At 32.3% G+C, this 27381-nt stretch overlaps 1 protein-coding gene across 1 annotated transcript in view; it reads right to left on the bottom strand.

Moving 5' to 3' along the window:
- The window catches only part of LOC149907689 (lachesin-like), a 43085-nt gene that overhangs the window by 12888 nt on the left and 2816 nt on the right, over positions 1 to 27381 (bottom strand). The window contains exon 2 of the mRNA XM_090103383.1: positions 13126 to 13244. Within this exon, the coding sequence (XP_089959509.1) occupies positions 13126 to 13186 (61 nt within the window). The 5' untranslated portion in view covers positions 13187 to 13244. The remainder of the gene's footprint in view (positions 1 to 13125; positions 13245 to 27381) is intronic.

A 27381-nucleotide genomic window follows, 5' to 3' on the forward strand; every position in this document is an offset into this window, starting at 1 on the left:
GTTTTCGAATTGTGGATATTTGGAGCGTTGAATAAAATAATATTACACCACAATAAATGCGTTTAATTCGCACGTTAAATACATTAGAAAAACTACAGCACATCCGTCGTCGGAGCATACTAAATAAACGTAAAAAATGTGTATCATCAGTTTTCTATAGATTTATTATATTTACTTACATTATGGTTGACAAATTTAATTCACAAACACAACATAAACAAAAGAATAATTATAAAACAAGAAAAGCTGTTTTCAAGATACCTATTATCGCTAGAATTTAACGATGGCACACAGCAATGGTTCATTAAAACTAACGATTGTTTCATGAAGGTTTTGAGTTCGAAATTACATTTATGCCTGTGTTCCCCATTAGGGACCTTCCTGTGTCTAATTGCCTCACTGCAGACTCGACCGGATATCAAAAGATTACTTTCACACAGCAATCGTTTCGTCTCAATGATGTAAACTGTGGAATATTCCATGTTTTGTTTTGTGTCATTGAATAAATATTTTTGGGATACATTGCCAAACGGAATTTGAAATATTTGAAAATTGAATCAAAATGTTGATTTGTACATAAACAAGAATGTAAAGGGTACCTATCGGGTCCTTGGTTGTAAGAAAAATAGTTTATAATATTACAGTTTACTATTTATCAGGTAAGTCTGCTTGTTAAAACATAAACTCTAATATCTTTTTGTCAAAAATGATGCTACGTCATTTTTATGATCAAAATTTGATAATGATTTTTATGAAAAAAATGTAATTCATGCATTTCCTTTATTTATACGAGTCGAAAACAGCTGTTTTGATAAAGTTATTCAATGTACGTTACAGCAAAATAACGCGAACTTTTATTTTCGCTTTATTTTGCCGACTTGTAACAATGTGAATGACGTTGGCTTCAAGGCAGAAAGTGGCAATGATTGATGAGGGAATTAATTAATAATACTTCTTCTCTTTTCTGATCTTAGAAATTAAAACCTATAGTTATATCTGTATACGCCACAATGTATTATGATCGTCCTTGCGTTGTGTTAATGTAGGGACGTGCGTAAGCTATCGATTACTGTATCCGAGTAAGTGATTAGCCTTCTGTGCCCAATTAGACCGGGACTATCAGGTACAAGGAATAACTTCCCACCTTGTAACCACAAGATCAATAATTTATCACACGAAGTAGCAGCATAACTTGTATCGACCATATTTCTACCGTTATAAAACATTTATATTGTATAAATGAATAAAGTTTTCAAGGTATATTTATCACGAAACGTATTTAATATTTAAAAGAAAATCGTTTAAGGAAATTTAAACGATTTCATTTTCTAATTCAAGTCGCGAAGAAAAACTGAGGACATTAAGCACGACCGCAGCGTCATTACTATCCACCAAACGCCATATTTCTTAACCCTTTTTCACGCCGCTCCCAAAGTTTTAATTAGTGCCAGAGGACATTATCCAGTGTCTTTTTACTTTTGCCTGCTATTTAGACATCTTTCTTTAATGACCGATTTGCGCGATTATTTATTTGAATTGAACGACATCGTTCTGCAATTAAAATTATTTTCAATGATTTAGAGTGTTGCTCTTGGTTTCTAAATGAGTAACGTAATCGTAACAAATATTATCATCATAATATCATTTACCGCTACTCTGAAATTACGAGTGCATATTTGAACCCAAATGCAAATTTTTAATGGTCTAAAATTATTTCGATTATATTTATTTTCAATTGTTTGTTCATTGTTAAATTATAAAATGATATCAGCAAGCAATTCAGGTTAGCGTAACCACAGAAAATGATACATTAATACAATAATTTGCCATTATATTTGATTGAATACGCATAGGAATTTTTTGAAGATAATTTAACTAGCTTTTGAAATAGTTTTCCTATGGCAAGGAAAATTTTATTGCATGACTTCTGATCCTATTTTTAACAAGGAATTTAAAATACAATGTGTCCCCTGCTATTCCATTTATGTTTTTTCAGGAACTCATTCATTTCGCAATTCAGGTTAGCGTAACCACAGAAAATGATAATATATTAATACAATAATTTGCCATTATATTTGATTGAATACGCATAGGAATGGATGATTGAAGCTCATTTAACTAGCTTTTGAAATAGTTTTCCTATGGCAAGGAAAATTTTATTGCATGACTTCTGATCCTATTTTTAACAAGGAATTAAAAATACAATGTGTCCCTGCTATTCCATTTATGTTTTTTCAGGAACTCATTCATTTCGAAGATAAATAATGTATGCTTTATTATCATGCAATTTATCTAAGACAGCATTGTTTCGAAATTGTGTTGCAACTAGCGTTTTAATTAGTGAACTTGTGCTTAAAGCGAGGGTTGAAGTATTCTGTCGGTGTGGGCGCGAGTCGCGAGTCAGCCTGAAGATGCGTCCTCGTTTCGCTTAATCCTCGGGTGCACTGCTTGAATGGACATAATTTTCTGTACTTGACATCGTGTCTCGCTCTGTCATTGTAGCGCTTAACTTACTACTATTTGCTGCTTTTTATTACTATCACTTGCGGGGTTTTTCTCATATTATGAATTCATATTTTATATGCGGATATTAATCTGTCTAGGTTCAATGCTGAACAGTTCTTTTTTAATTTCAGATTATCCGCTTAAAGTCGCGACGACAAAGTGGTAACGCAGTTGTTATTTGCTAATTAACATGTTTTTTGTAAAATGAAGGTTTTATATTCTTAGATAGCGAAGTGGAATTCAATTCTAAGGAAACCTTTGTTCAGGGAATGCCTACTCCATTGTTTTTCTACTGAGCAAATTGGCTTATGAAAGCGATTTAAATTTGCAAGAGATTCAATTTACATAACGAGCGATTTGTACCTCATAAAGATTATTAAACCTTCTGCTTCCATTTTATTTGCAGATATCTATTCGTTTTTTATAAAGAGTAACCGACCACTTTAGGCAACCTCACTTATAGCATTTTATTTTATAATCACTTTAGTTGTTAGACGGTACTAATGGATTTTAATTCGTTAAAAAGCTTCGCGTTTATTAAGTCAATATCGTTAATGTAAGTAACAAAAGCAGTTTACTCAATTGAGAATAAATTTGGTCAATTATAATGAGGATTAGATGCTTAAGGCAATTTCTACATTAGTTTCTGTATGAGTTTTTTGAAGTACTACGCATAATTATTAATAATGGTAATTATCTATATTTTTACATATACAGGGTGTACCAAAAAGTAGTGATGAACGGAAGCTGAGAGGTAGAGGACCTAGAGGGCTATCCGAATCACCCCCATGTATGTTATGCGATTTTTCGTATTTTCGGAGTTATGACGTTTTTTTCAATTTTTCACCTATCGCCGAGTACGATGATATTTTCACTCATGCTGACGTCAATGATTGCGGAACATGCTTGATTTTTTTTGTGTGCTAAGCTGAAAGATAGGCCAATTCAGTATAGTAACATTTACTATCGTTAGATCTTTGAATGGAATAAAAAAAAAGAATTAAATGGCAAGAAAGATAAAATGACCCAGTATGTTCACCACTTCAAGGGCCCGTAAATAATTAAAATCACATAAAAAAAGTTTTCCATTTGACTTTTAAAAACTTGCTCTATCTATCAAATAGCTACCCTGAAAATTTCATTTAATTATTCAGAAGGCTTCAATCGAAAAATTTAAATCTAAATGTGGTAAGTGCAAAAATTGAATTAACATGATGATCATTAAAACCAATAAATAGGTGTTTAATTACCAGAAATTTTTAAAATAACCCCGCTGTTGCTCAATGCAAGTGCGACATCACCGTAAAAAGTTGTCTTTTAAATGTCTGAATGCCCTTTTATCATTTTTAATGGTTTCTTCTGCTACTATGAATTTCCGGGTTATTTCGTCCAAATAGTGGCAGTCTCTCGTCTTTGTAGTATCCCCACGGAAAAAAATCAATAGGGTTTATGTCCGGGGACCGTGCAGGCCAGGCTAAAGGGCAAAGATACCCTAAAAGATGGATTGGTCGTTGCAGCCTGCGCATGCGCCGGTGACGCCTGCCTTAAAGCCTGGCCTCCACGGTCCCTCGACCTAAACCCCATTGATTTGTTTCAATGGGAATACTAAAAAGACCTCGGCTACTTGAGAGAATGCCACAATTTGGACGAAATAACCCGGAAATTCGTAGTAGCAGAAAAAACCATTAAAAATGATAAAAGGGCATTCAGACATTTGAAAGACAACTTTTTACGGTGATGTCGCACTTGCATTGAGCAACAGCGGGGTTATTTTAAAAATTTCTGGTAATTAAACACCTATTTATTGGTTTTAATGATCATCATGTTAATTCAATTTTTGCACTTACCACATTTAGATTTAAATTTTTCGATTGAAGCCTTCTGAATAATTAAATGAAATTTTTAGGGTAGCTATCTGATAGATAGAGCAAGTTTTTAAAAGTCAAACGGAAAACTTTTTTTATGTGATTTTATTTTTTTACGGGCCCTTGAAGTGGTGAACATACTGGGTAATTTTATCTTTCTTGCCATTTAATTCTTTTTTTTATTCCATTCAAAGATCTAACGATAGTAAATGTTGCTATACAGAATTGGCCTATCTTTCAGCTTAGCACACAAAAAAAATCAAGCATGTTCCGCAATCATTGACGTCAGCATGAGTGAAAATATCATCGTACTCGGCGATAGGTGAAAAATTGAAAAAAACGTCATAACTCCGAAAATACGAAAAATCGCATAACATACATGGGGGTGATTCGGATAGCCCTCTAGGTCCTCTACCTCTCAGCTTCCGTTCATCACTACTTTTTGGTACACCCTGTATAAGTATTATTTTGCAGTTACTAAGATGTTATTGACAGAATTTGAAATGGGATATTTCGATATATTTATAAAAGTATAAAATGAAAGTATAGTGCAGTATTGAAACAGTAAAATATAACTATTGAATTTTATAGAACGTAAGTAGATACTTATGTGTATAATATTATGTGTTTCACATATCAAAGACTCTTTGTTCGGAGAATATAGAAACTCTTAAGATTCAATGAGGCACGAACAGCAAGGATTCTATTTTTGTTAAATATCTTGTATAGTTGTAGGTATGTATTTTATTAATAGAATCGAATTATTATGAGTACATAGTTTGTTGTTAAGAACATTATTGATAACTATGTATGCATTTTATTAAAACCATTAAAAACAGCGACATTTCAGTGCATAATATTGATGGAATAACTTATAAATAATTGTTGATTTAACTATTTACGCTCGCATAATATTATGATACGAGCGTTTTAAATTGTCCATGGATGTGATATTTTAAGGTCTCATTTATTACAACTCAACGAGTAATATTTATAATTCTATCAAAATTGAATCAGCAATTAGAAAAATGTTCTATTTATTTATTTATTTTATTTATTGGAAAACACACAGAGACAAAGGCAGAGATATATAAAACAAAAACAAAAAAAAAAAATCTTAAAAAGATACAATACATGAAAATGCCTCCTTATAGTGTTTTCACTGTGAACATATAATATTATTTTTGCCAACACCCGGCAGTAGGAGAGACAAGGAAAAAATAATCGATAATTAATATTTATCATATAGTTACATAAAGGCGGTGGTAAATACGTATTTGCAAAATCTTTACACATAAACATTCTTTTATGTTCAATAGCAATTTTTTTACATTCATTTTGTAAGACGAAGAGGAACAAGAAAACATATCAAGATCATTCATATAGGTATTATAAAAACTAGATATTCTGTGAAGAGGCACACGAAGACCCGTATTGGTTCTGGCGGTCGGTATATGAAATAAGTCTTTTGAGCGTGTTGATCTGGATGGGATGCGATAATTTATTAAGCTTAGAAGTTCTGAACAGGCTATTTCTCCTACGCAGATTTTTCTTAACGTGAGTGAATCGATTAAATTTCGGCGCTGACAATTATTGTAACGACGCAAAAGATCCTCGTAATGTTGCCGACCGCCACTTAGGCGGAAATTTAAGATGCGTAGAAATATCTTTTGAACCATCTCTAATTTATTTATATAAATATTGTAAAACGGATTCCAGGTGGGACATGCATACTCTAATAGAGATTGCACAAGAGTTTTGTAGGGACATATGAAGGCGTCTCCGTCCTTGAAAGCCTTAGTAACGCGTGTAATAAAGCCCAACATGCGGTAAGACTTACTGAGTATATCCATACTAATATTATAAATGCGAAAGTAACTCTGTCTGTCTGTCTGTTACTCAATCACGCCTGAACTACTGAACCAATTTGCATGAAATTTGATACCCGAGAAAGGACATAGGATAGGTTTTATCCCGGAAATCCTACGGGAACGGGTTTTTCTCTGAAAACGCGGGTGAAGCCGCGGGCGGAAAGCTAGTGGACTATAATATGTTGATAAAGACGTATTAAACATCTATTCTAAATTTGCAGTCACAAAACATCTATTCTTTGTGACTACTTTAGTTGACAAGAATATTTAACACGGTAAACTTAGTGCTTTTTGTCATCTTTAATCCTAGCTCAAACTTGACGACACATTCTTTATCTTCAGCGTTACATGTATGTAATAAAAGCATCACAATAAAACTGAATGGCTATTATGAAAATACTTAAAATTTTAATTTTATATACGACGTAACAGTGTCGTCGTTGAATATAAAATTAAAATGACAAAGACGGGACCGACCGCGCGCACTACACCCCAGGGGCTACACTTACTTAGCATTTTGCTTTTGTTTTCAGACATGATTTGACAAATTATTACTTCTTCAGGCTTTCAGTTCTAAATTTCGAGCGTTAATAAAATTATTTTTTTACACTGACTTTAAAAAGTAGGTTATGAGATACTAATTTGTTTGTTTGGTTCGCGATTATTCCGCAAAGTGTGTCTGTTTTGAATAATATATTTGTTTTGTAGGTTATGTACTGATCAGAGGTTATTCCTTGTATGAATGAGGTTAATTGCTTTTTTGTGTCTTGATAAGATCTATTCTTTATTATTATGAAGTTAAACTTCTTTGGGCGAAATTTCAAGACACTTCAAGGTAGAAGCGACGTTTTTGGTATCTTTTAATCTTGCCAAAGAAGTTTCACTTCTTACACGTGTGCTCGGCATGCACGCTCTTTTTTTTTCTGAATACATGCAATTTCTCTTTGGCAATAACCTTTTACCATTTACATTAGCTTTTGAAAAGCATTTGTCTGAATTATGCCTGCCATATAAATCTAAAAAAAAAACAGTGACTTGTTATTTAGATTTCTATGATGCCAGCTGACAAAATATCGAATTAGATATATAATGCGGACTAGGTCGCATTGATATCGACTACTAATTATAATCATCATTTGGTGCTTATAATAATAAGTATGATATGTTTGCAGAGATAATGCACAACAGATAATTAATTAATGTGTTTGCAAATAAAATAATTGATAGTACACACGTTTTGTTAACCAATACAGAGTGTTCAATGTTTATCAAATATATGATGTTATTGTCTCTCTTATTGATTTGTGAGTCTTATATAAAAAATTATGTTATAAAAATCGTATAAAATTTAATTTGTAAAATAATATTTTTACAAGGAATATTTCTTAATACTGTTTCGCTCTACGTGCGATAAGAAGTTGACTATGAAAGATGTTATTGCGATGGGCACTTTTTCACAACTTTCCTAACGATATCTGAGAATTTATCACCCATCCTCGTTTTTCTGCAATCAGTGTAAAGGTGGTGAAAATTATGTAATTTCATTATCAAACTTTTAGAGGGATAAAATTATAAGATTTTATTTTTTGCACCTGATTTTCAAGATTTTGCTAGGTTCTTCTTTTCTTAGGATCATCATTATGTCAGTAGGTATTTTTAATTGAACTCGTTGTACTGCATACATTATGTGATTTTGTGTAAGAAGTTATTTTTTAGAATTTAATAACACAGTTACGTAAATATGTTTTAACGGCTTGCAGCAATGTGAAAATAACTTCGGATTTATACTTCATCGAACCCGAAAACAAAAAGAATTCAGCATAACTCCATTACATAAAGCCAAATAGTTAAAAATGTACAAGAAGTGTAAACTAAAAATATTTTTACTGTGAAATTGAAAACAAAGCCGCATTGTACTATGATGATCGCATACATCGATGAAGGGGCTATCGCGCGCTATATGCAGTCATGTCTGCGACAGACCGTGCAATAATTTTAGCATGAATTTGAGTTTTAAGCTATGACAGCGGTTGTCAAATTCGTTTGGGCGGGTAAAGTTCGCGCGTCATCGATTTCTGCTAATTGGATGTAACTTTTCACGAGCGCACGTTATTGACCAGCGATGAATGGCGTTCACACGTCCATCGGCTGTGTTTTCACACGTCACTAACTCCTATCATTTATGATACACTAGATGATTGGAATGGATTTTCAAAACTTATGTGCTTTTTTTAAATTAAGCGATTGTACCTACCCTACCTACAAGCACCTTGGGGTACCTTTTTGTGATTGATATAATGAAATAATATGAAATATTAAATTTTGAATTGTCTTATATAGTCAAGATTAACTACAATTTAAAAAAAATATATTTATTGGTAAACATAACAACTATGAAAACGCGTAACTAACTAACTAAAAATATATGCAAAATACCTCCCAAAACTTGTTAAATAACGAACATGTTTCAACGTAAACAAATAGAAAAGTAATAAAATTAATGCCACGTCAAAACTAATACAGATAAAAGTCAGCAGAAAAGAAAATAATATTTCATAAGTATTTTTCTAATAGAAAAAATGTGAGAGTAAATAGGTGGGTGTTTTTTGTCATTTGGCAGTTATCACCTGCCAGCAGCCGGTATGTAAGACTGAGCTAAGCTTCGGTCGCGTTATTTCATAAAGTAAATATTTATGAACGAAAGGAGTTCCCGCGTGCGCCGGTAAGCCGCCTGATCCGAAAAGACATAAACCTCCCGGGATTCAGTTCTAAGTTCACAAAGGCATCGTTTTCCTTTTTATTCTGAATTGTTAGTGGCCACGAAGGAGTGTTGAATGTACCTTTGGATTATAATATTGATGAAATAAATCTTATCGATTTAAAAACCGAATATATGGTGCTTTATGTTCATGTTTTATGATTTTTAATCGCAGCTTCAAGCTTATTTCACAATGACTCTCATATGAAACAGTGGCTCTGTAAATTTTGTTTTATTAATACATACTACAGGTTTTCTCAGTATAATCATGATAGTAATTAATCCGTTAATAATTTGTACCTAAGCACTATAGTAATAAAGATCGTTCTTCAATCTATATTTAATGAGCTTATTTGAGAAATAACCATTAACACAATGAATAAAATCGCGCCTGCTCGCTTGAGTATTGAAGAAAGTAAAATAAAAGTAAGAAGAGCGCTTAGGCAAGGTTTATGCAAATTTGATGCGAATATTTTTTAACTTACCGAGACTAATATTATTATTTGCAAACAACAAGGCCTGCTCGATGAAGATATTTCAGTATAAAACATCAAAAGTTATTACGGACGAGCGATAAATGCATAATTTTATCTTGGAGCTGAAATTCTGTAAAAACTTTTACACTTTTTATATCACGTTTGTATACAACAAAGAGAATAAAGACAAACATGTTTTGAGATTTATGATTGTTTAAGGTGGAAATAGCAAGGGAATGTTTAATTATGTTGATTTTATTATAGCTTATTTCAGGCAAGTATGAAACAGATAAAAAGTACTTACAAATAAAACGTGAACCAAGTATAATATTGTCATTCTACTGATATGATAAATGATTGATGATGATTCATGTTAATTAATTAATAACTAGAAAGCTAGAACGGATATAAAATACATTTGAGACAAATACAGGTAATAGTCTAGACCTAGATTAGGTAGAGGCTGACATTTATGAATTGATTGATACCTGTATTGTATTGCTCTAGGTTTTATCAATATTTCAGAAATAATATTATGTGTGCTCGAAAGATATGTAATTATTTTGTATTAGATGCATTTAATACTTTTCAAAATTTGTGTTATAAGTTAAGCCTCTGCTTTAGTATTAGCCTCTAATATGGGGTTAACGTAAATCTAGATGTTGCTAACTCATTGACTACTATGCTTTGAGTTCATACGAAGCTCAAACGATCTAGTAATTCCCAAAGCAAATTTCATCCTGACTTAACTAAAATTAGATTAAGCCAAAGAGTTGGCAAATCAGGAACAGAACGATGAAAATTATTAAATTAAAACAATCTTGGTTTGTTTTCAAGCTGATATGGAAATCTTATAATTTATATTCGCGTTCAACTTCTACGCGATATTGTATGTATGCTAAAGAAAACTGAACTACACAGTAAAGCAACAAAGATTATAGAACAAAAATATGCATATTTTATCTACCAATTATGTAACAAAATGTTCGTTCGTTTCTATAGGTACTTACATCGCTAGGTTATGATTATTAAGCTATTGCATAGCTTCTATCGCGGGCCTTGAGCGTGGGGACCGAATCGAGAAGTTCCGTAACGAAAAAACCTCACGCTCCCCACTCCGACGGGCTCGGAGGTGTGGCTTGAAGGCATGCATACATAATGCAATAGCTTTACCGCGGCAGTCCCCGAGTGCTTTTTGTGTCTGAGTGTCTTTTTTTTTTAAGTGTATTGTTGTCAACAAGTGCTAATATTTCTAGACATCTATTATAAATTATACATCTATTTTCCATATGATGACCAACATGATTTATAGTGAGAGACACGAACTGCCCATTATTAATTATTTTAATTGATTGATTGATTTAGCCAACCTCAGAGGCGATTTATCGATGGCTTATTTATTAAAACAAATTAAAAAGAGAGTCATAAAATTAATTCATAATATCCTGTCTTCTCCGGTCCCACAAATATCATAAATGCGAAAGTTTGTGAGGATGGATGTATGTGTATGTGTATGTATGTATGTATGTATGTATGTATGTTTGTTATTCTTTCAAGCTAATACTACTGAACCGATTACAATGAAATTTAGCACACATATAGAGGGTAACTTGGATTAAAACATATAATAGGAATAATAAGGATAAGAAATCCTACGGGAACGGGAACTATGCGGGTTTTTCATTGAAAACGCTGGCGAAACCGCGGGCGGAAAGCTAGTGTTTAATATTGCTGATCATTTTTTATAGGCATATGATAAAACTTTAATGCGTGCTAATTGTTTTATGAACGAAGTTAGTAATATAATAAGCTTATCTGTTATTAGCTAATTCAGTTTACTGCATCAAGGCCTTGGTATTATTATATTTTAATAATACGTAGAAGTAATATCTCTAACGAACGAAGAATAAAAAATAAAAGATTGGATTGGAGATTATAGGTGTGAGATATCGTTGTACCTATTTATTTAAGCATTTTACATTTTTCAACTAAATTTCTTTAGATGCGCGTTTATTTATTTGATCCTTGAAACGGAATAAAACAGAATACCTACAGTATTTAATTTTATCGATCGAATCGAATCGAATTTAATTTTAATTATTATTTTCATCTAAAATAATAATTAAAATTAAATTCGACCATAAAATCCGATTCTATCACTCATTTATGTTATCGAAGGCTCGTATTAATAAAAAATAAAGAAAAATATACCTATGCAAAACAGAACGATTCCAAAATTCTGTGAAATAAAATACTCTGACTTAATTATCTTATATATAAAATTCTCGTGTCACAATGTTAGTCTGCATACTCCTCCGAAACGGGTGGACCGATTCTCATGAAATTTTCTGTGCATATCGGGTAAGTCTGAGAATCGGCCAACATCTATTTTTCATATGTACCACGGGCGAAGCCGGGGAGGACCGCTAGTCTTATATATAAAATTCTCGTGTCACAATGTTAGTCTGCATACTCCTCCGAAACGGGTGGACCGATTCTCATGAAATTTTCTGTGCATATCGGGTAAGTCTGAGAATCGGCCAACATCTATTTTTCATATGTACCACGGGCGAAGCCGGGGCGGACCGCTAGTACCTATATAAAAAGGAAAATTTTATCCTTATGGAACATTAACATTTATAAATGTCCATGCAAGGTTTTTCTTCATTAATTATTATAGGTAATGACTTTACATCCTTACTTGGATACCTATTATATTTTAAGTTCAATCTTCTATTAATGTTTTATTTATTTATTGATTTTTTGACGTGAAAACGTCTTATGATTCGATAGAGCCGGCTGCACGCACGAAAAAACATGACTCATGCGGCGTTACCTCGCTCTGAGGCGTTCCATGTAAGGCTTGTAGTGCAAGCGAGAGCGTGGAACGAGCGACAAAGAAGCACAATCGGACGTTGTCACGTTCAAATATCGCCAGTAAACTGACTTTACAGACAACCAATTTTTTTTATTTATTTCTAACTGAGATTACACAAAAGAGTATACCTACTGTGTAATCTTAGTTACTAAGAAATGTTCGCGAATGTTGTTACAACAATTATTTTTAGCTTTGTGTAGGTCACAAAAGATACCTAAAAGATTCTTTGAACTTTTCCATCCTTTATAGACGATACATGAGTGAAAGCTATGTCAATACAATGTTACTAACAGCTGTATCATGTGTTTTAACATATTATTTAATAATAATAATTAATTGAAAACTTATCGTGTCATAACTCTGTTTAAGATATTTGGTAACCAGTTGTTTTACCGGATTCTTCGGGTTGGTTCGAAGTAAAAACAAATTATTAAAAGTAAAAACACGTGTGGCACTCGGGGACTGCCGCGGTAAAGCTATTGCATAGCATGCATTCAAGCCACACCTCCGTGCCCGTCGGAGTGAGGAGCGTGGGGTTATTTTCGTTACGGAATTTCTGGATTCGGTCCCCGCACTCAAGGCCCGCGATAGAAGCTATGCAATAGCTTAAAAAAAAAGTATACCCAATTTGTCACTCATGGGCCAGAGAAACATAGCAGCTATCTGTTGGTTAAATAATTTACGTAATCGATGGATATACCTAATTGATGGATAATCAAATACCTCTTGGTACTACTTTCTTTTCAAACATGAAAAAAAAAGTATGTTTTACCGTGTTTCCCGCTAGGTGCCGCCGCCAGTGCGGTGCTGAGGACCAACAGGTGCACCAGCATGCTCACGCGCGGCGCGGGCCGTGCATCGAGACGCACGCGCACCTTGTCTCCAACACAACTGCAATAAATAAAAATGTAATTGTATCGTTTTAATGTTTTTGACATCATTCATCATTTAAAATTATAGTTACGGTGGTTATTGCTCATTATTGTTGTTATTCTTAATACACAAAAAAATTAAATATCTAATTGTAAATCCCTCTAATGCATCACTTTGTCTATTAGTGTCTTAGAGTATGTATTAACTTAGTGTATTGTATAAAATCGATCAAAATCCGTTCAGTAGGGCTTTTTACTTAAATATGCGGCTCTACATATTTTTATCTCTTGTGTATCTAGGTAGGTAATTAATTTCATAAGAAACTTTGGGCATTTTTTATAACTGTTTCAAAAATTATATGAACTACAAAATATTCATTTTATTTACTTCATATAAATTACTTTTTATTTAAAACGTAAGTTTATTGTGACATATCTTCAATACGAAATGCACTTGTATGCTCTGGAATGTAGATCATAATGTTACGGATTTATTCAGTGCCGGTTGTTGCAAATAAAGGCCGCAAAAATTTGTGTGAAACATACAGCAAACATATCTTCACAAACATAATACAAAACAATACCTACGTGTCTATTTTACGTTATTTCATGTATGGTCTTTAATATAAATCCTTAAAAAACCGACACTAATGGATTACCCACAAATACGTGACTTGACAAACGTCTAAACTTAGAGCGAGGAGTTACGAAAAATATTTAATACGACGTAACCATTCCGTTAATAAGAGAATATTAAATGAAAAAAAAAACCATACTTATCACATTTTTTTGTATTCGTCAGGGCCTCTAGCCAATCATCCGGCCCTGGTACTTCAGTGAAATGAGAAGGTATGAATTATCCATCACATTATGTAAATTTGTTTGGTGAGTTCATTCACTTGACTGTAGAGTGTAGAACATGATGTTATTGTTATATAAGAAGAGGAATATAAACAAGTCCAGTTGGAAAATTTCGCGTCACCACTCACCCCTGGGGGCCGGGGCTTGCTTGTGCCTTATTTACATTCTCGTATTCAGTTACTGCGCTATGCAGCTAACTCGGACACAAATGTTGCCACAAACCATTCGTTTACGCTCTGAATGAAAGCACTTCCGCGTTTGTGATTACTACTCAGCGTTTGATACGAGTTTTCAGAATTAATTTAGTATGAGGGAATTTAAATTTCAGCGAAAAATTGCTGATTTCCATGAGAAAAGCTGGCTTGCATTTTAGGATATATCATTCTTTGTTTTGTTTTGTGTCGTGACCTTATTGAATTTTAATAAGTTTTTATTTTTCGTGTTTTGAGGCTAGAGACGGAGTCGGTTTGTTTTCGTATAATGCCCACTCGTGAACAAAGGGAAACTTTATTATTCGTTTAAACGGCTAATAATTTATTCGTTTCAATTCACCGAAAAGTGTTCCCCAAAACAATTTACAATAGACAATTATTAAAATAAATTGCCACGACTGTTCCTTTTGAGAAATTGTTAAACTGTTACTAAGTAGAATGGGAAACAAGTATCCATCAGAGTTTTCATTGCGAAATAAAACATAATTCCTCGAGGAACGGAGAGCGGTTTGAATAACAACTCTTTAATTGAAAGTTTAGCAATTTGCTTTACCCTCCCAAATGGACCCGACGGCGTTCGGGCCAACTCTCATCCGCCGCGTTTCAAAATTGAACGTAGGCAGATGCGCTTAATTACCGCTCCAGATGCTTGTTCCCTGCCCTGCGGAGATGAACTCACACCTACAAGACGTTTAACTGTGCTTTACTGCGGCCCTCAGATCTACTCGAATGAATGGGGAAGCGCTCTATGATAACAGCCTTTTTTATGACGTACGTTGCTTAATTACGTGCAAAAATTTGTTGTGCTAATATTTTTCGTGTCACGGTTACGGAAGAATTTATTAGTTAACAAATATATTTGTGTAGATACTTTTTGGTTCAAGCTATTAAATATTATTTGGTAGTTCATGTAGAATCAATTAAATGAATACTTATTTCTACACCATTTTCTATAAATTTTCTTGTCAGCTCTATCTTTGGAACGGCTTTTTTCTTAAGTTCTATTAAGAGTTTTATCAAGCACCTAGGATTTAATGTAATAATTATTTTTATACTAAAGAATGTTTAGAATTAAAACCATAATTCAGTAAGTAATTTAAAGTGATAGAGAACGTAACGAGTCAAATTTTGTAACTGTCTCCATTACGCCACACGGGAATAGCTTCAAGAAACTATGAAAATACGATTAGAAGTTGTATTGATCCTAGCAAGATAATTCAAGCCTTTTATATTCTTTGGTTAGTTAATAACTAGTCGTCAAAGTTGATCAAGGCCTCGGAACTCTTTTCAAGTACCTATAGCTGAAATAACACTAATCAATAGACTAACCGCGACTTATTCTGTTTACCCAATTTTACACACACAACAATTGGAAGTCATAACTCACTTATCAATGTATCTTCATATTATGTAGTGAGTAGCCTATGGATGTGTATTTAAATGCGATATTTTTATTTAAAATGAAATATTTGATCACATTTTACGCTACACCCATTCGCAATGGAATTGAAACATTATTTCTAATGTCATTACTTAGTACGTGCAGGGGACTTACAAGTGAATCAGACCGCCCTCTATATTTTATGTCTTGCAAGGGCGGTCGGGTTTATGCTTAGTAGATTTAGTTTTGATAGCGTAGGGAGCGGCTTTTAAATAAACGTTTCAAACAAATCGCTCTCAATGTCGAAGCTAAGAAGCGATTTAGAGTTTGGAATTTGCAACAATGTCGCAGAATGTCTCCCGAAGGTTGCGTTAGCTGCGTTCGTAAGGGTTGTAATGAAATGGGTTCCAGCAGTATGGGACGCTAAGTGGATTAGATATTATTGGTATGAATGGGTCCAAGTCAAAATGCTCGCAGTGCGGCCGCTGCCATATTTTGTGATTATGATAACATTATAGTAAAGAGTGGTTTCAAGGAGTAGCTTTAAATTCTATATTATCTGCATTTGGTTTTTCGAAAAATATTGTCTATAAATATGACATACAAATCATAGTTTTAATTCATTGAATATTGTGTGGAAAATTAGAGACTTCGACAAATGTTTCGTCAGTAATTATTTCACATTGTATGTAAAACAACTAGTTCGGAATACAATATGTAGTTATCGATTCAATCTAATTATTGTCCGGATCGAGGCGAGATTCGCATCAAAAGCGCAATGTGATAACGCAGTTCTAATCAAGGGGTCATTAGCCCCGCTGACTCGATTACGACGCTACAATGGAAATACACTTGGCGATAAGACGGGACAATGCAAACGTATGGTTACTCTCAACATTACATAACAACTGTCGACGCTACGTAAATTAAAGCCCCTAATTTACATACTTTAATTATCACAAGGAAACACATACTTTTTAAACTGTTTCCTGTTTAGTTTTTAACACATTTGGACTACAAATGCATGAATTTGCTAGTCAAACTCGAACTAAAAATTGTTATTCAAATAGAGTTTTGAAAGTTCTTGAAAATGTTATATTTTTATTGAAGTCGGCGTTCGGTTTTTTCTATCTAATAATAATCACCATATTTTATTCAGTCTACATTTAACAAAAAATAAAATAATTCCATTGATAATGATAACAAAAAAGCGTTTTTGGAAATAGATTATTAAGAAATAGAAGTAATATTTGTGATTAACACCTAAATTGGGACTCAATTTTGCAAGGAACAACGAGAAAATTATGTAACTATTCCGTTCCAACTTTTCCAAGAAAGTGGGTGAGCCTTATTTATTTGTACCAGGAATACAGGGCGATAGTAAAGGCAATTGTAATAACAGTTAGTTACAACATGCAAAAAGTATTTCAATTTTGCTATCTCTATAAGTATGAATTCATGGGCGCTCGACTGAAAACTAGAGTGTTCGCCGTAACATGAACCTCTGCAACGGTATTTCATACTGATATTCCGAACAATTTCATCAATATGTACCTACATTTTGTTCACGCATAGATGTCTTCTATAGATGAATTTCTTATTTAATTCTGGATATTTTGTTGGAATAATTTTTAAAATGCAAAGAATTAAAGTTTCGAATTATAAAGATCTTATCTCATGCATTTTATAGTATTAAATCGCAAATTCAGCCTCCTACCAAATAACCCTTATCATAAAGAAATATATATCAATAAATATAAATTCTATCGTAGTATTCGTTTTAATATGAAAACAACAAAAAGTTTATGACCCCTAGAGGGAAAACTCTTAAATACGCACGAGAAGACGCCCCACTATGTATTAATTTATAGATAACTAAAAATAGTGTGTGAGGAGGCGTACTTCAAACCGTAATACCTTCCTTACATCTTCCTCTTCCTATCCTGCGAACCCTTCCTGTTTCTAATACCCGTTATAGAATAATATAGTATCATGAATAAAATATTAGAAAGACAAACCATAAAAGGTGACATGTCTATTAAATTACTGATAATTTAACAATTGTACTAATTATTTTTAAACAGAAAAGTTCTACAACATGTAGCGTTGTCTGAAAATGACTGCACATAATGTGGCGTATTTATCGTGCTCCGTATTCAACGATTAATCTTCATTAATGTCTATGCGACGTGCGGTTTGCTCTTCAAGGCAGACTCTATATGAGATCTGTGTTCTCGGCTCTAATGTATAGCGATAGCAAAGATTCTTAATAAACGTATGAAGTGTGTGTTGAACGACAGCAAAAAGACCTTATTCAAATGGTCAATTTATATTCACATAAAGTAGATCTAAAGCGATCTGTAATGAATGTGAAATTAATGCAAAGTGATCGACCCGAAATCTTTAACGGCTACGAATAAAACAAAAACCCGTATCGACAGTTTGATAAAACAAAAAGTTTGTTTTGGCAGGTTCTCTGAGGCTGGCTAGCTGGTGCTAGCACTTTGAGAGCCTGTGTTCACAGGGCACGTGCTTTTGCGTTTGACACTTTAGACGCAGTATCCGACTTGTAGATACTCACTTGGCAAAAATAAAATCACTTTTATGTTTATGTGAATTTCCTATTCTATATATTACACATTATTTCACTTTTATCATTATATTGTAATATGACGTGCTACTGACGAATAACCTTAGCTTATTATGGAGCAAACATTTTAAAGGAACACATTGTGTTGTACCTGACGCTCGGGATTTTTAAAATTTATGATTTCATGTTTCACTTTTGTAACTGAAAATTATTATTTTGCTTAAATAAAAGGTCCTCCATATACATTAATGTATTTTTGTTACTTGTTTTTTCTGAAATAAGTTACAAATAATAATAATATGCTACAGAGTCCTATTATTAGGTATATTTGTTATAATCGATTTATTTGTTAAGGTTTAGTTAGTTAATCAAATATGCTTCAATGATATAATCTAACCTTTACTTATGTTTTACTCATTAAAATCCATTTATATGTTTACAAACCGTCAGATTTATAATATTTGTTATACATAGCTCTACAGTCCACACAATAGGGCTTCTAAATGTTATAAATGTATTGTTCATTGTTTAAATATAAGCTTATCCCTTTTAAACAAAGATAGATTCTGTTTCAGAAATGACCAGTTATCACGAAAACCATACCATTTGCTTTATACATACTTTGGAAAACGTTCTGCATTTTAAATACGTTCATAAATCTTCCGCTAATATGAATTAATTGCCTTTTATTTCAATTATATTTTTCCTTTTATCTCTGCTTGTTGATATAACTTTTAATAATAAACGTTAATATGACTGATACATTGCGATTGATATTGTAACCGAACGTTTGTAACAGGTAACTTTGTGGTCCGAACTTTCAAGGGCTTTTTTTCAAAGATTAAATGCATTTTTAAGTATTTATTTCTTTAAATGCATGAATGAAAACTATTTAATCGACCTCAAAAAGCCTGGTTCTAAATTCGACCTTTTTTCATTCTAACTGCTCTCACCTGCGTTCCACAAAACGTATAGTATCTCAATGAAACATACATATGATACACAAATCTACATTGTCATATAAAAACTATGAAAGTGTCTTAAATAATTATCTTCCTGAGTGATTATAGATTCAGACATAAGATCGAAAAGACTTTGCACTATGCATTTAATTTTCAATTTTCGATCAAATAAAAAAAATCCGCAATAAACTCATAAAGGCATATAAATAAACTTAATACAAATGCACAGATTATGTAAACACGAAAGCACATTGTAGACTTGTAGAGGCCTAAGAACTATTCTTACACGCGCTCAAAGCTATCAACCCACTCAATTTCACAGCGACTGGCTGATTGGTGCTAGTTGCTAGAAAAAGGAACAGGTATTTTTCTAGTTTTAATTGGGTTAGTCTACGAGTCATCGCCTAAGGAAATGGTATCGAAAAAATACATGTTTCTATCCTTGATCTGCCTTTACGCTGAATTCCAATGCTCAATTTAGAAACACCCAAAATCACGTTCAAAAACATTGTATCTTAAGAACTCTGCCCAAAATATACTGATATGATACTGATTTTCCTTCACTTTTAATACAAATTTACGAAATTTTCCTTACTAATTTTAAAATAATGTATGTAAAACCAAATAAGACAATGTACAATTCAATTTTGCTTACAAGTGGTGTCTATAAATATTTATTTATAAGTACACACAACTCTAGGGCCATTTGCCTCGTCATAAACATAAATGGCGCCAAAACGTATCTCTTATCTTGGGTATTTCTCAGAGGAACGGAAGCGGGACCCTAAAGGCTGTTCTCTGCTCAAGTATGACCCTAAAGGATCTCGAAATAAGGGTCGTGGGTTTCTGAGGACGCACCATGTTCTTAGAGCAAATGGATTGTGAAGAAACTCGCAACCGATTGAGATATTGATTTTTATTTAGCCGATAGCATTCAATTTCGTAGGCCGGCCTTAATCGCAAATTGGTATTATCTCCGAGACAATATACAACTTCTGTGTTTCATCTCTTTCATTTCTTATATCTCTCTGATTTCTAATATTCCATCCCATCGTTTTATATTTGTTACTTTTTATTACTGCTCAATAACCGCTTTGAATATCTTCAAATCGTACAAGGCACAAAAAGACTTAAATTATCACACACCGAGTATCACTTAAAAGGTCGTAAAAAGTAATCTTCGTGCAATAAAAGTGAGATATACTCATGAGATGTTTAACAACACAACATTAAATCTACGAGGCTTCCACCACCGTGGAGCTTATCTTGCTTATATGTGGGGTATCGTGGTACATATTCATTGCGAAAGCAAATTCGATGTGGATAAGTCGCTGCTTTCGTCACCGTCGAGGCAACCTACTCATGAATATTTAACAAATAATGCAGTTATAATATACGCCGAGCTTTGCGGTAATGCGCATATAATTTTCAATGACGATAGTAATTTATAGCTTTAATGACAGACTGTTTAGTGGTATAATAACTATTGTAATAGTGCTCTTTGTCCTCTCAATCAATCCCTGGAAACAATGCTATTTTGATAGACTTATATAATGTAATATTAATCTCGTGTATTTAGTGGGTTTTACATCGATTTGAGCTAAAACATGGAGAGTAAGTAGTACATAACTAGAGTTAACACACTTTAGGTAAGACAAGATAGTTAAAATAATATGTAGCCTATCTTTTTGTTTTTATGTATCCATTTAAAAAAATTATTTGTTTCGTATCTATCAATAACTTGATATATGTATTTAACTTACACTGCGTAATGAATTTGTCCAAATTGCATGTTTTTCATTTATTAAAATGAATGGCAATGTTATTTGCAGTTGAAAAGTTGTTATTTGCAGTTCTAACGCTCAATTTGGCTGCGTAAAAGATGGTTTCAATTGTTTCACTTTGCGGTGCGGACGACGAAATCCACAAAGTGACAACCCCAGAAGGTTGCTCCGAAGCGCGTTAGTCCAACCGCTGCCATTACAATAATGAAATTTTGTTACGCAAATTTTAACTTGTCAGAAAAGTTATCGCTCTTCACGTTTTTAATCAAATTGTATGTTTTCGTTACCGCTCTTATTTAATGGAACTTGCCGTAAATTACAAGGAAAAGTGTACCGCCCAGTGATATAATGTTATTACGTTAAGGTTAATCTATTTTTCGAACCAAGAAAATAAAAAACAATATTTTATGTGAAAAAGTTATTTCATATTTAAATTGTTATTATTACTTTTAAAACTGAAGTGCACAGAGCAAATATTTACTTTGAATAATAATAAATTCAGAAGGAGCATGCTTGAATACTCTATCAAAAATTTTATTAACATAAATCCAAGGTTAAAATAATATAATAAAACGGCAAAAGAAAATTTAATTTACGTGTATACTCAAAAAACGTTCTTATTTCGGGTTTTTGTGTAATAGGTGTAAAATTACAAAATGGTACGAGATTGTTTGCGAACAAACAGTCAGTGTCCGCTTATTAGACGGGCTGCTGTAATAAAAACATCGCCTTATTACAAGCGGCGTGTTCAACCCCTGAGGATACTCAAATTTAAATTCAAACATAAAACGATTTGTTTTTGTTCGCACAATAAAAATAAAATCAGTTTTACAACGTGATACTTTATGCTCCATGCCGATCGTTCAGTTTAATAACATCTTTATATAATTACGGTGTGCGCGTAAAATTTGTGCAATTTTAAAACGTATTGTTTCCATACTTTATTTTATGGTGTTTTTATGTTTAAGAATTGTTAGTGGGATTTAATAACAGACAAAATATCAACTGATAGAAACGTTAACATTTTTGATAAAGAAACAAAGTTTTTGAACTTTTACCCAAAATTTCTAGATATATTCAAGAAATAAATCTAAAATATATTTAGGTTAAACGTCAATGAAGACCTTTCATCAATTTTGCAAAGAGAACCTAATCAAGCATGATTATTCCACGATACGCCAAGTTATATTTCGCCAATACATAATCGACGTATAAAATTCATCGCGCCACTTCGAGGCTTGTTAAAACGTATAACGAAAATTCGCTTTCGACCCTGAGGCTTATAAATATTAATATTTCCCATCTCAGCTGTTAATTACCCCGACAACTATGGATAAAGCTCGCCCTGTATTCATTAAACCAAACCTAATTAGTCAGACAAACCTCGGAGACTTAGGGGGAGCACATTCCATCGTGGGACTTATTAAACATTGTATGGTCCATTAAGAGGACCCTATATTCAATAAACTTAGAAACAAAGCTGCCTAATAGAATTCTATTGTGTTAATAATATAACAAAATGGACTACGTAACAAGTTTCATTCAATATAGTTAATTTGGCGATCGTGATCACAGATTAGTTTTTACAGTAATATATTATAAAAGAACTGATAAATAATATACACATAGCTCGGTCGATTGGACTAATCTGCTATTAGGACAAAAAGCTTTCGCTTATCTGCGTCATCTGCTCGATGTTTATATTTTGAGGGTCCGCGACAACCTCTATAACGACCCTGCATATCGTCTGCATGTCTAGGTAATCTCATGATTATTTGTAACAAAGAGAATTGAACTCTAAATTCAATAAAGGAACGTACAAAATGTATTAAAGCTTGATATTTTATTCGCATACCTGCTCGGATTTGTCACTGGAATACAAATATAAAATGTTAAAATGTAAACCATCCTGCAGTCCGTTTTTCCGAATGTAATTATGCTTCAAGAAGATTATTAATTTAATATTTTACTTGACTACTTTACTCTCTACTTTTATTCTCAAAAGAGAACAGTTACTTTCAATATTTTAATTTCGTGCGTCATGTACTCGTATAAGTACAATCCTTCTTTGATAAGATAATTAAACTATGTTACCTTATATAAAATGAATAAAAGAAGAAAAACGAATGTAAGCTTTATGAATGTCTCGGTGTCAACTCGTAAACTTTAAGTAATTTATAAATCTGTCTCCAAAGAAGTCATAGTGGTTATTACGTTGAGCACAAGATTATAATAAAACATATCCAACCAAAGTCTGACATTGAGGCATCGCGTATGTTTTTTCTATTTATTCGATGTCCTATTAATATAGTTGGTATATATGATAACTCATTATAAAGCAAAATATTAACATATTACGACCTTATCTTAAATTAAAAATATTCCGTATATTGGCAATCGAATTAATAAACGCAAAATAAATTAAACTTATTCTTCTCCGCTGATCACCTATGCTGATCTATTTGTTGAATATTGAAATGGGAAAACTGCAGAAAAGGAATAATGGATTCGTATTTAATCTCAAATGTATGCTTTAAGTAAAAAGTTAATGGTCAGTTTTTTAATTAGTGTTTTTGCGCATTGTGCATCTGTCGTAGCCGAAGCGTAGAGGTTCGCTACGGCATTGTATTTTAGTTGTACTCCATGATTTTACAAAGTTATAGTTATGAATTATATCCTTTAAAGTATAAATTCCACTGATATTTTATATTGAACATAAATTACCTTTTAGTCAACTCGAATATTTAAAGAGAAACTTTGTAAAATATGAAATATTTTCGACAAATTCTATGTAAAAAGTTGTAGTTAATTTTTTACGATAAATATATTAACATTTGAAATGTTTCTCTAAAAGAAAGGTGAAATACGTTATTTTTGCTTTTATTGATGCTTACCAAAATGTGTTATTGGTTATTATTGGATTATGAAAAATAGAACTAACGTCATTAGAATATTTTGTATAAGAATTTGAATAGCTAACTAGCACCTCACGTCACCTTGTTATCTCCTCTTGAATCTAATCTTGTATTTTTAAGTAAAATTAACGAGCTTTTAAAACCCTTCACTTTATGATTACTTACATACTATTTAATGTCGCCAGGTGTTTTAAATTTTAGACATAAGTACTTCAAGGTCTACTATTATTTTACACGGCTTAATAAGATTATTATGAATTAAAATACAATCTGATTAGTAAATAATCTGGAAAAGTATTGCAATAAACGTAATTCAATTAACCCAGCACCAATGAACACTGCCATAATAATATAAATTAGTTATCCGTCTCGTGAAACAGTATGACGTCATAATAGCAAAATAAACAAGAGCGCTGCACAAATGAATTATATAGTGGCCCGGTTTATAGACACTCAATAGGATTATTTAATAGCTATAGTTATGTTTGAGGAAAATAAAGTGTTTAGTGGTTGACACTACGTTGATCGCTTCTCTGGTCTAATTATTGTTAGCTGGTCGAGTATTCTATACACTTACAAGTAATAGAAATTAGCTGTATGAAGATCATTAAATATAATTAAAATAGATTGATGCATAATAATACAGTACCAAGTGTAGTACGAGTACCTACTCGTGATTATACATATAACAGGCCAGATAATATTATAATATAATACTTGTAAATAGAAAGCCCATCTGCATGCCCGATGACTGAGACTAATCACTTTTTTGTAGACGATATTTTATTTGCATGGCAACAATTATTTATATTATTTATACACAGCTAAAAAAATAAGTATTTATAACCAATAATGAACCCGGTAATCTAAACTTGTGCTACATTACTGTGCTTGAATTATATTTCTATTTTTATATAGTATAGCGTAGTTAGCTGTTATAGGTATTAAGAACTTACTAAAAAGCTCACTGAGATAAACCAAAAATAAAATTTAAGCCTTAACGCAGTCATAAAAGCCGCATACAAATAATTACAAACACTTCAATCAAAGATTCCATCATATTAATGTTTAATAGCCGAGGAATAGCTGGAAGAGCTTAATGGCGCCTTAAGCTTTAGTATATGGCCATAAATTAAACGATAATAAGTTGAGACAGCATCGGCGTGGTAATGACTGCACGGTCTCTGTGCTCACGCCTCTGGAGCACTCGATTAAAGATGCCCTAATGGATTACTGTACTTGAAAATTTTACTAGCAAATATTTAAGCTCTTTAATATGCACTTAATAATTTATGATTTTATTAAAGGATCATGCGATGATGGAAATTTGGTTTAGTATTTAATTTTCGTAGTATGTATTCGTCTAACTACTTCTAAATTATCGTGGGAGTAACAAAGTAAAAAGACTTGCAATTACAGATCAAATTCTCGATTGCTCGAACTTCAACTTATGTATTTTTGTATTGTTAATTAAATACTGAAGATTCCGAAAACACAATCAACGTAATTGTATCCGAACAATCAGTTGTTCGTAGAAAATTTTAGATAATGTTACGATTATTATTTTTCTACTGATCGCTTAATTTGATACGTTTAATAGTTCATTATTATTTTGGGAAACAACGTTATTTATTTAATATCACGTACTTCGTACATGAATTTATGAATGGACGATGAATAGTAATTAATTGAAACTATGGACTATTAACCCATGGTTGGCTATGTTATGTTTTTATAGATAGATAAAGCACAGAACACTATAACTTTCGTTGAATTATTTCTTCCCTTTTATTTATTTTTTTTTCTATTTTCTTTTCATGCAGGATAAATCATAGAGTAACTATACATTTTTATATTCCTTTTATATGTTATCTAAATTCTAAGTGCAGTCACGCCCATAATGTCCAATATAATTAAACCGAAAGATAAATAATTAACATTATTTTGTAAGGCGTTCTGCGTTCATTTTGCCAACTTTATTTCCACATAGCCTGTGTAAAAATGAGCTTCCTATGATAATGAAATTAAATATTATCGCAAAATGAAATCTTTTGGGATTTTGTTAAGATATAACGGGAATAAGAGTAGACATTTTTACGTTGCGTTATAAGCTATTAAGGGATAGCACTGGTAGGGCATACGTTTATATTACGACGGTTATAAATGTACAGTACCTACGTTTGTTTGGGAAATACCCTTTGTTTGTCTAATAAATTAGGTAAGGTTGGCTTTAAAAAACATTTTTATAAGGAAACAAAATAAAATGGTACGTGAAATATAGACTCAAATGTGTCTATGATAGTAATAATTTACGAAAGGAGGCGTTATGCTCGGCGGAGACATTTATGTTTGCAATTATACTTAGCTGTAACGTAATATCATTGTTCCGATGTGACATTTTGTAGTATCATGAATCAAGGCATAATTCTACAGTCAAATCTTATAATACATAGGACACTTATCATTAGGGTATATTGTGAACCAATATCTATATGAAACTAAGACCTTTGGGAGCCTTTGAAAATGCATGAATGTTTGAATTATATTTATGTTTTTGTTTGATTCGTTTTATTGAAATATTTGTTAGCTATTATTTTTCAAACGTTTGTGTTATTTTTCCATTTTATTAGAATACTATTGTTCAATTATTTCTGACGCTTAGAGCTATGTGAAAAATAAAATGCAAGAACATGTTTATATACAAGCAAAACGTTATGAATGTGTTAATATCTTGCTAGTTATGTTTACTAACTTTTTTCATAAATCTTTTTGTTTAGAAATATGAAGGTGAACTGTTTTCAATTTGTTGTTTTAGGCAAATTTTATATCAATTTTATAGAAGTGCCTGTCGACGGCATATACAATTTTAATAAGTTTAACCATTTCATAAAAAAAGTCTTTTTCGTAATTGAAAAACGAATAAATTAAAGACCGTTGAAAAAAAATAGCATATCAAATGTTACTTTTATTAGCGAGTAGCATGGTGTCATATTTTATTAAAAAAGCTTACCGGTTCAAATCTAGATAATCTTACCACCAATAGGTACCTCTCGGGTAAAAATTTCAAACTCTTATTATAATTTATTATCACTTTTGTCAGATAGTTTTTTCTTACCCTCACTGAAGGAGCCAGGATCCTATTTCCAAAGCCTTTGTCGTCGTAACCAAAGATCTTATCATCCCAAATTTACTCTTAATGTATAATATTGTATAGGTTATAAATATAAAACTTGGATACAATACATAAACGACGCGGGCAAAATATTTGTATCATGAAATTATGTGGTTAAAATTCTTTGTATGTGAATTTTTTGTCAAAAAATCACCATAATATAACGAGTAGGATGCATAAACACAGAAGGCTTTAAAATACAACAATAAAGTACATTGTGGCAGCTCTACTGTCTAAAAAGTAACATGCAGGGGATAGCAACTAAGCTTAGCATCCTTT

The sequence above is a fragment of the Colias eurytheme genome, chromosome 6 (genome assembly GCF_061535395.1).
Source record: "Colias eurytheme isolate Ceu_HAF_F1 chromosome 6, ilColEury1 Martin Lab GWU primary, whole genome shotgun sequence".
Classification (NCBI taxonomy): Eukaryota; Metazoa; Arthropoda; class Insecta; order Lepidoptera; family Pieridae; genus Colias; species Colias eurytheme.